The sequence below is a fragment of the Choristoneura fumiferana genome, chromosome 2 (genome assembly GCF_025370935.1).
Source record: "Choristoneura fumiferana chromosome 2, NRCan_CFum_1, whole genome shotgun sequence".
NCBI classification, from domain to species: domain Eukaryota; kingdom Metazoa; phylum Arthropoda; class Insecta; order Lepidoptera; family Tortricidae; genus Choristoneura; species Choristoneura fumiferana.
The window spans coordinates 3,843,733-3,854,908 of record NC_133473.1 but is presented as its reverse complement, the minus strand read 5'-3'; the positions used below and the strand labels follow the sequence as shown (position 1 = coordinate 3,854,908).

The 11,176-nt window shown below is 38.5% G+C and overlaps 1 protein-coding gene across 1 annotated transcript in view; it reads right to left on the bottom strand.

The window, feature by feature from the left end:
- Positions 1–1,316: 1,316 nt before the first annotated feature.
- Positions 1,317–11,176, bottom strand: part of Pld (Phospholipase D) — a gene marked incomplete in the record, with an annotated part of 30,228 nt that continues 20,368 nt past the window's right edge. Inside the window, 9 exon segments of the mRNA XM_074111552.1 lie at positions 1,317–3,143; positions 4,171–4,386; positions 5,001–5,241; positions 6,068–6,234; positions 6,982–7,152; positions 7,877–7,985; positions 8,849–8,981; positions 9,385–9,896; positions 10,252–10,419. Coding sequence (XP_073967653.1) covers positions 2,913–3,143; positions 4,171–4,386; positions 5,001–5,241; positions 6,068–6,234; positions 6,982–7,152; positions 7,877–7,985; positions 8,849–8,981; positions 9,385–9,896; positions 10,252–10,419 — 1,948 coding nt within the window.

Genomic DNA, 11,176 nt, shown 5'->3' with positions numbered 1-11,176 from the left:
GATTTTTAAATACAAATTCCTGAAAATATTTTTTCCTGGTTTTTTTTTTAATCTTTGCGTAACTTCACCCTTCACTAAAATATCTTCGGTATGGTTTTTTGCTCTTGTCAAAGTCAGCTGTTCAAACTTGTGGCGGCCATTTTGTGACTTAGCAGGGAGATAAAGGAGGGTCTACGGTCCGCTAACTTTAGCAGAGCCTTGATCGACTGATTAGCGCTAACAGACGTTTATGAATCATGTTTTTTAGCATCGGGCCTTCAAGGAGCCTTCAAGGAGGCTCTAACTTTTTATGAATAAGGCTGTAAGTAATTAGCACTTCTCGTTTCCGTTGAATTATTTGGTAGGATTTAATTTTGTTTACTATGTTTTTTATAATTCCTAACGTTGTATATAATGTCTACTTGCACTTTTTTCTTATAAACCAATTTGTTTTTATATATTTAATAATATTGCTAAGGTTTAAAAAAAACATTGCATTCATATATCACTTTATTACAAAATGTAGCAAAATGTAGCGAAATAATAAAAATAATAAATGATGCAAGTCTTAATATAACACCAAGTATTCAAGGATTATTTTTATTAAACCGAGGCAATCCGAATTACATCACTTCATTTTGCGTTTGATTTTTGTGCTAAAAAGAAGTAAATCCAAATATGCTTTTATTTGCTTAAAAGTTATTCAAAATACTCATGTTTTCCTTCTTGCCATAACGATCTATCTTCAAATGGCTCACGAAAGCCAACTTCTTGCTCGCAAGTAAGTCGGAACATGACTGAAGTTAGCTGCTTTAGCACCAAATGAAATTTGCAATTTTGTTAAAAGTAAAACGCACCAAGTCGTGCTATCTCTTTATAATACCCGATTTAGGCTGGTTTAAGAAAGAGAGCCGATAGTGCTCTCAGATATAAGCCGTTTAGTACAATAACTAATTTTTCGCCAATTTTGAGTTAGGCCCGTTTATTACTAAGCATGCGATATATTTTTCTAAAAAAATACACATTAACCAACCTTTTTTAAACGGTGTTTTATTTTTTTAGAAAAACATCCGTCAAATTTCAGTCAGCGTTATGATTTTCTACAGGTTCTAACGTAAGTTTGGAATGTTTGCTAAAACGGCAGTATTTCGTCGGCTAAAGCGTAAGACCTCGTAACTACATCAGGGCCTAATTGCATAATAAAGTACAAGCTAATAGTATTAGTGAATTTCAATACAAAATCGCTAATAATATTAGCTTGTACATTGTCATGCAATCGGGACCTGATCAAATTTTAAGGGAGGCATAAAACTTCACCATCCATTTTTTTATGAAGGTTTGTTTTTGTTTTATATTTTAATACAATTATTTAAATTATTAGGAATAACATTCACAAGAAAAAAATATATAAAAAGTCGGCAATTGTGCAAAAATGGAGTAACTAAATTTTCTAGAAATGGGTTACGAGGTCTCAGTTTAGACGAAGATTTATTTCACTTTAAATGTAGACAAAATAATGTATATACAAATTACAAGACAAAGATTCACAAAAAATTAGTAACGGTAATTTGTTCGATTAGTTAGTAAAACATTATAGAATTTGAATTAATTAATTCATAATTAAATTACGTTGAAGACATTCATTCACAATAATCTCAGATATCACCAATAACAAGATTATGGACGCTTTAAACATTTTTATTTTTATTAAATGTCAAAATTAAAATAACTACTTTACACGACAAGGAACAATTCCTATTTATAAAATACGTCCATTGAAAAATATCTTCTTATTTCTACGATTCTTAAACAATTTGAAATAATAACACACTTATTATATATGTGGGAATGAGGGTGGATTTGCGGACAAATGATTTGATGGTTGATGGACAAGAGCGGACGGTATGACCGATGATTTCTGTGGAATGAACGGGATGAGCGAATCAGTGAAAGAGAGTGGAGATACGATCGGGTGAGCCTACGTGCTAGTTGTGTTTTCTGTTCTTTGTCATTTTTACGTATTCCATTTAGTTTTTTTTAATAAACTTTTTCTTACTTTATTTCGAAAAGTTTGTTTTCCTTCTAACGATCCCACATATATTATTTAATATGACAGCAATGAAATAGTGCCGTACGTATTCGTGATACGATAAGATTAACATAAAGTACTGGCGTTCAGTAGTTTAACTACTTGATACCACCAATTAGTTAACATATTTTTTTCAAGCTGTGATATTATGTGACTATTTATATATATCTATTTATTTAATTTTTTAAAGGCACCAAAAATCCAATTTTACATTTCAAAGAAAATTAATCTGGTTTTCAGGACCAAGTTTTTTTTTATCTAGCCTGTATTCCGTCCCACTGATGGGCAAAGCCCTCCCCTTTCCTCCGCCACTCTTTCCTAGCCTGAGCATGAGCAATTGTTTTAAATAGTCTTGGATCTACCAGTTGATACAGTCAATACACGGGTTGTGACCAGATGCGAATTGTTGTTTACATATTTAACTGCAGTCTTAAGACTAAGTACCTACAGGCATATGTTTCCCTTTGAAAATAACCAAGTCTTCGTCAAATCCTCCTGAAATAAGCCTTCTGTCCCGTTAAACTCTCCCATTTTTGTTGCCTTATCGTTCAATACAACAAGGATGAAATGTATACACATTTCGGGATAATTAGAAATTACCCCACGTAAGGACCTTTTAGTAGTTTAAAACCGTACGTAGTGAAGATTGTGGACAGGGACGGCTGGCCCCAAATAAACGGGAGGATGATGTACGGACCTGTGACCGTATCGTCTAATGCCCGAGCGCTCGCGGTCGCATCCATCATCCACCGTCTCTTTCTACCCTCATCTTATACCTTGTAACAGAAAGCAGTGGTGAAACGATTGCGATTCTGAGTGTGACAATAAGACCTCTGTTAGTAATCTAAGTCCACAGAGCTGTCGGCATCATACCTTCCATGGTAGTAGTTTTGGGCGTCAACGATTCGTTGCTGAGGAAATCTAAAGGCATGTCGACTATATAGCCTTGTATAAGGTCTATTTTTCTATTAGCAAGCGCCGGGTCGGAGTGCCATAGGGAGTCTTTGTATTCTTCTTGGTACTTCTTGAGTTCGGCGAACGAATGGACGGAGTCGGTAGGTAAGCAGTGGAACACCTGCGAGCAAAACGTTAATAGTAGATTGATAACCAAGGGTGGAAAGTGACCCATTTCACCCAAGATATTTCTGGCGCTCGAACGAAGTGAGAGCGCCCATAGTTCGAGGGAAATGGATAATTTCACCCGAGTTAGACATTCTACTTTTCATTTCGACTGTGAGGAATGAATACCACAAAAAAGAAGACAATAATAATAAATTAAATTTACTGATATCCAACCTCCAACCTTTTCGCACTGGCCACTTGCCACGTCCGACTATAAAAAAAATCGAGTTGGTCACGACACGACCAAGGAGCTTATATACAAAACTGGAGGTTGAACGCCGAACGAACAAGTCTGGCCTTTGTTACTCCATCTCTTTCTTTCTCATTTCAAGAATGACTTCCATCTCTTTCTTAACCTAACTAAAAAAAGAGACGGAATATTATTCGTGACATAATAAAAGTCAAATTTCTTGTTTCAAACGGATGTTCGGCGTTCAACCTCCAGTGTTGTAGGTATATAAGCTCCTTGGTCACGACGTGTATCTAGATGGCCAGGCCGAAACGTAAAAAAAGTGTCATTGACTAATGGCAAAAATTTAAAATAAAAAACTTTCCACCCTAGAGATGAAAACGCAATTTTCCACCCGGCTGAGAGATGAAAATGTATTTTACCCAAAAGAAAATAGAGGGCACGGAGTGTAATGAAATGAGGGTTTTCACGGAGGCGAAATATCGCTAGATGGCGTTAGTATCGTGAGGTCCGTTTGACGTTTGCTCGTGATTGGTTAACTAAATGAGCCAATCGCAAGCAAACGTCAAACGGACCTTACGATACAAACGCCATCTAGCGATATTTAGCCTGCGTGAAAACCCTCATTGGTAAAACTAAAACTCTAATATAGCTATAAACATAATTTTCCTTTTCTAAAAATGGGTTTACTGATAGTACATACTTTTCATTCTATTAAATATATTCAGATTAAACGCAACCGTATTTTTAATACATTTTAGCTCAAGTGGCGGTGTACGCAAAGGCTTACCTCCTCGTAAACATCAGTGTTCCGCTTGGACACGGCCTTCCATACGTTCCTATAGAACTGATCGCAGACCACGTCGTCGATGCTGTAGCCGACGCGGTCCAGGTCTTCCTCCATCAGGCCGAGGTGTTCCCGGAAGAGCCGCTTGCGCAGGCTGCCAGCCACGCGCCCGCAGGGGAATGTGGCGCCGTTCATTGTGCCGTCGGTGAACGATTCGTCCTAACATAAAATATATATTGGGACTGGAAAACTGTTACACGGTTTAAACTGAATTTCGTGACATTTAATCGCCCTTGGTAGACAAGCGTGCGTTTCAAACCTCTGGCATAACTTTGGAGTTTGTTTGAAACCGTGTGACTTGCTTCTACCAAGATCATCTTGGTAGACACGTGGTTTTAAGCCGTCAAGCCTACGCTTAAGTAGTAACTCCAGACTACTCAAAGTAAGCAAAGAAACAATAATTCGGTACTTTTCCTGGATAAAAAAAAAACATTCTATTTAGTCCGTCAGTTAAATTACCAGAAATTATCGGACACATATTTTTTCTTTGGTCAATCATACAAAAAAATTACTAATATGAAAAAACAATATAAAATATATATATATTGGTGGTGATAGATGGGTTTGTGTGTGTTCTTACAGTATGAAGGTAGAGGAACAGCATGAACACTTGCGGGTGGTAGGACCTTGTGCAAGGTCCGCCCGGATTGCTACCACCATCTTGCTCGCTAATCCTGCCGTGAAACAGCAGTGCTTGCACTGTTGTTTCGGCGTATACCGCCGTTCATTCCGTACCGACAAATACTGACCACACTTAAAATCGCAATAACTACCTGTAAACAAACAGCGATCTCCGAATCCCGCGTCCCGATCATGGACCTATCGTTGATATTGGCACTGCCGCAGATGATAGTCCTGTCGTCCACTATGAGCAGCTTGGAGTGGACGTATATCAGTTCAGTGATCGGCTCCCCTTCGAGCGTCGAATGTGTTCGGAGGCCGTGGAACGTGATGTACTCTGAGGGATCCGCCACGTCCGCTTCGTAGAGACGCGTTAGGATCGCTTCGCGGCTCCTGTTGAAATGAGGATAATTTATCAAAATGTTATTGCAATCTATGAAAAAATTGGCAAAATACGAAAGCGTAAAGGTGCGGCCACATGCAGTCGCTCGCCGCTCGTTTGCAGCTTTAAACCAGATTAACGGATTTACGTGACCAGTCACATACTCACATTTTGAATGTGATTTTGAATTTCCAAAAAAAGTAGCGTCAAGTCGCCGCGTCAAGATGACTGCTTACAGGAATGATCTTGGTATTCAAAGCTGATTTTTTAAGCGGTCGTGGCAGTGGTAGAAATAAAAGAAATTTGAGTAAATTAAAAAAAAAGTGTTTTTGCCGAAATTGAAGAAGTTTTTGTTTTCCCAACGATAAAGCTCAACATTTTCAGCTTTATCGCTATGTCACGTGACCAGATTTGACGCTGGACACGAGCGTCGAGCGACTTGCATGTAGCCGCTTCTTAAACCACAAGGCGGCAGCCGGCCGGGAGCGGGTCGGGTCGGCAGTGTGGCGGGCTTATTTGCGTGACTATAAATGAACGTGGTGTGATGTTGTTCATGTTTCCATATTCATCTGACATTTCAGCATGCGGCAAATAAAAATTCGACATATATAGCCTTTGACGCGGTACACTTTGAATATCGATCAATGTATAGCAACATTTGCCGACCACGATTTCAAAAAAAACGAAAAAATCATTTACATGAAAACAACTAAAAAACGACTGTATATAGCGGGAGGGGCTAAAAACTGGCAACGTGAAAGGAAAGGAAATAGAGATGACAAGATTTCTATTATCCTTATTATATAGTCTTATGCTAATTATAATATTAGTTAGTACCTGCTAATGCTCTGATAGTTCCAGTGCGTGACGGCGTGCAGCGAGGTCCCCGAAGGTCCCCCCACCTCCCCCTCAAACCCTGGCAACAGCGGCATCACCACAAACACCTTGAACTTTTCCTTGTTGCGGTGAGCTCGCATTATACGGTTGAAGAGGGCTTCGCCTATCTGGATTAGAGAAAAGGTTTGGATTCAGGACAGGAATCAAGATAAAGCTGAGTATGGTTAATGACCATTAATTTCAAGGCAAAAGTGTAAAAAAATGCCCTGGAAAAACCTGGAAAGCCGTAGGACGTCCAATGTTAGACATAGGCCTCCCCATAGATCTTCAGTTGTTTCGGTTGGTAGCAGTGTGCATCCACCGTATTTTTTAGTTGCTTAGGAATAAATAAATGATAAAGAAGTGACATCACAGGACAGTGTTGCCATACATAATCTATGGGGAACCATGTTTTGACAGCTGGATGACAGAAGTGACGTCACTTACGAGTTAGTTCTACGGTCGTTGTAAGAGTTCAGTCGCTAGATTCTAGGTGACTCTATCATGTCTCATCTACACAGATTCTTATAGCAACGCTGGTTCGCTACAGCGTAATAAATGAAGAACTGTTTTTTTAAATATACATAAAGTGTTGTTGTCTGCGAACAGTGATTCTCCTGTCGTTGTAATAGTTCAGCTCCTCGATATCGGCGCTACCTGAATTCACCTGGTCTTTTAAGAGCAAAGCTAAGTCGCGACACGATAGCATTTGTTTATTTATTACATATCATTATATCGGTGATTTACTTGAGTTGCTCTGTGGATGCTCTTCATCTTTAAAACAATGAATCACAGAAGTGTCAATGTCACCACGCGTTAGTTTCTCAGTGGTCGTAATAATTCGGCTACTCGATACTAGGTGGCGCTAACCTTACCTGGTTTCTGACTGCGACGCTGGTTCGCGACAGCGTGATGAAGAACTGATTCTCTATATAGACGTAGTGCTGCGCGCGAGTAATGCAGTCCACATACGCCTCGTGGATGCTTTGTTCAACCACGTCAGGGTCCAAGAATCCGCACGACCAGCTCGATACGCTGCGGAGTACCTAAAGACAAGAATAATTCATGATGTTTTAGGCGACGAATTAAATCACATTGAGTAGCAACGTCAAGTTTCTAATAGTTATTTACGAGGAACCATAACATAAAGCCTTATTTAAACAAGAGTGATAAATGACAAAGTTAGTAGTGTTTAAATTTTTATTTTATCGATCACGAGTTGTGAAATAGATTCTTCAAAACAAAAACGGTCCACCAAAAAATTGTGTGTAGAACATTCCACTTCATTCGAGGTTAAACGAGCAACTTCGTGATTAGATTATAATCTTATATGCAAATTATAGTGTTTAGTTTTGTAACTAAGGGACCCCATACATCCCTGTATTATTATTATTTTGTTGTAATTATTTTATTTTGAAAAAAAAAAAAAGACTGCCAAGTTTCTTGCGGCGCATTCTTCTTAAAATGTGCCCATTGCGGCCTATTTACTAAATAAATGATTTGATTTGATTTGATAGAAGAATATCGAAAAGAAATATGGAATTTTATTGCCTCGAATTAACTTATAAATACATCATGATATTTGTCGCACCGTGTCAAGAAGGCAATAAAAAGCCCACTGAGTGTAATCTGTGGTATGGGGTTTCTAAACAGTAACCTAAAACCTAGTAGTGTACAAATTATCATTCATAAACAAGGGTTAACGATTTAATTTAATTATTAAGCCTAGAACGTGCAAGCAGGGTTAAAATCTTCGTTTTGAGTATTTACCTGACATGACACGTTGTGGATATCAACATTTAAGTATTTTTCGAGGTCTTGCAGCGGTTTTATCTCTCCGTACGTCTTTGGCAGTAGATACGGGTAGTTTATGTTTTGTCTGAAAAAAAAAGGCAATAATGACTACACAGCTTAACAAGTACCAAATAGTACCAATACTAGGATACATTAATTAGTATTTAACTACTTTATGAAACGCAAATAATGTTCGATATCTTTGCTGTGTACTTTTGTTCCCAAATATGTTATTAAAATATATATTAGCTTTAGTCGCGAATTTGTTGTCATGATAGTCCTTCCTCAGAGCACAACTTTGATATTCAAGGAGTATATCTGCCACAGCGGAGCGTGCAAAAATATCTGACACATCCTACAGGTCCTACAAATAAAGTCATATTTGTGCACGTTTTGTTGTGTCTATTCGTGCTGGCGACTGTATGTACATATATCTGCTTGAATACCTGTCAGATTCATGTTTCTAGCTCCAGTGGTTTAATCTGATCATCAGGGGTCGGACAAAAAGTGCCGATGACGTCAAACCACTTATAGGATGATTTCAAATAGTATTTTTGATTTTCATAAACAATTATCACATCATTTATCAATCTCTTTATTAAACGATATGAAATTTATTGTATTCACTGAATTTCATTGATTTATTTACGATTATTTTGTTACTTCATTAATGCTACTTTGTTACTATACGTCACACGGAAGTTTAAATAAAAACATCATCTTGTGTGCAAGATTACGCCATTTTTACGTCATCCGCACTTTTTGTCCGACCCCTGCTGATCATTGTCTGTTAATCAGCTAGTCAGTAACTACTTTTTCATTTATATAGATAGGTGCAACCGGTGGATGCAAGTGGCGAGTGATCGTTCATTGTGGCGTTCTAAGGGGGAGGCTTTTGTTCAACATTGGTCGTCTTCCGGCTGATGTTGAGATATAGGTGGTACTTACCGAGCCTTCTCCAACTTGATGGCGTTCCACCTCTGTATGAAGTGTCTGGCGACGTCTCTCGCCGCCGCCCCCTGCACCACCACGCCGATATCGTGCCAGGGCATTCTGGGCGTCGAGTTGCGATCCACAAGGTCTGCCGAATGCATAATCTTGGTATTTTGAAGCTACTTTATGAAGGTACACAGCAATAAATCTTTTCTAACATGTTGTGTATCGATATTGAATGTCGGAAGTCGATAAGTGAGAAGTCACTAACGGTTAGAAATAATGCGTCCGAAGAAATAACCTAATGGTGACACAACTGCATAGGAAAATAAAAAAGTGGGGAAAAACGCAAATGGAAGTAAAAATATTGGGAAACAAAAATTTTGGGTAGCTAATCTATACACTCCAATATTTTCAGCTTGGTTCTCCGCTTAATGCAAATTTGGTGTTCAGTCACCAGTCTAAATAGATGAACGTTAACAGTCGAAGGGTTAAATTAAGATCTGTTAAAACATCTAAAATAAAATAAAAAATAATCACGTGGCACTCACCAACAAAAGGCAGATCCAAACTGTTGAAATCCTTAACAATAAAATTTGTATAATCCTTCCCGATCCACAGCTTCGAATTCCCTTCAATACCTTCCAACTTATCTTTAGTACTCTCAGTGATCACCCTTCCTTCAACAACTTGCGCTAAAGGAGTAGGCTTACTAACACTCCTAGATCTACTAACAACTCCTTTAGTAGTCAAAGCATCAGTTAGTAATACTTGGTCGTTTGAAAGCGCGTATTTCTCAGCTTTTTTTCTTTCTGAATCATCAAATTTCTGCTCGTTGCGTTCTTCTTCGTAAGGGGGGTAGACAATGCTTAGTATGTCTTTACTGCGTTCTGTGATTTTGTTAAGTACGTTTCTCTTTTCTACGGGGCTGTCTTTGTCTGTATGTGTGCTTGGACCTATGAGAAGTTGGTCGCCGGGTTCTAACTGGGGTAGGTCGAGTTTTGGGTCGTTTGGTTCGGTTGTTTCTGGGGTCGGTTGCGCAACAGTTTCGATTTGAATTGTACTGAAAATGTAAATAATATAAATAACTAGCGACCCGCCTCGCAAGCGCTGAGCTGCAAGTTTAAAAAAAGGTGAAAATCCTAAGAAAGTCTATATCAAAGGCGGCAACTTAAAAATTTCACATCAATTTCAACTTAAAACGAAAGAGAAATAAACATTGTTATTATTATTAAGATTACTCAAACACGTCCGCTTACTGGTAATGACTCTTTACAATTATTTGCGATTACCGCCGTAATTCAACCCACATACATGACAGGTCCTTTAAAAATAATATAGAAAATTCAGTTCTGTACACACCCTATCACATACAAGAATCTGTTTAAGTTTTTGTCCCACACATAAGCGTAACTTACTCATTGGGCCCTATAACGATGTCCTTCGAATACTTGGCGAGCTCAATGTTAGCCTCTAACCCGTTTGCGAGCGGAAAGTAAATGCCGCCCCCTCCAGGAGAACTGGAGGTTTTCTTCTTGGTCCTTATGGAGTTGGTCGGCTGGGATATGTTGCCGAGGTCTGTCAGCCTGGAAACAGTAGACAGTTTAGAAAAAATATCGATATTGAATCTTCAAATTTAAATTGTACTTAACTTTCATGATTATCACTAAAAACTAATTAGTAAACCCGGAACATCACGCTAACAAGGAAAGCAAAGCAATGTGGCCGAAACGTCTACGTACTTATTATTCGTTGTTAGCGTAATAAATCCCGGGTGTGGTAATTTGTTATGAGTATGAGATTCATATTTGTTATCAGTGGAAGACTTGAGTGGAAGATACTCTACCAACAAGTGTTAAGTCTGTTGAAGAAGAACTTAATGTTTAAAACTTTTGTGATTCTCTAAAAGGCATTAGTTGGATGGAAAGGAACACTAATGAAGAAGTCTTGAGAGTGGTTAAAGAACGGAGAACAATCCTGAATACTATAGATGCCAGATGCGGGAAAATGATCGGACATTTGATACGACACGACGGCTTCTTCAAAGCAATTCTGGAAGGAGAGAACGAGAAGAAGAGAGGAAGAGGTCGACGTAGCTAGACGCAGCTATATTGATCAGTTAAGGGAGAAAGTTGGCGTTACGTCGTATCAAGAGGTCAAGAGGATGGCTCAAAGGGGGGGATGAGTGGAAGATACTCTACCGACAAGTAACTCTTAAGTTAAAGAAGAGAAGATTATCACTCATAATTAAATATCACAAACGGGATTTGCCACGCAAAAGTCACACGTGCGACTACGCTACTACGACGTTATTACGTGATAAGTCCCTTTTATGGTACATAC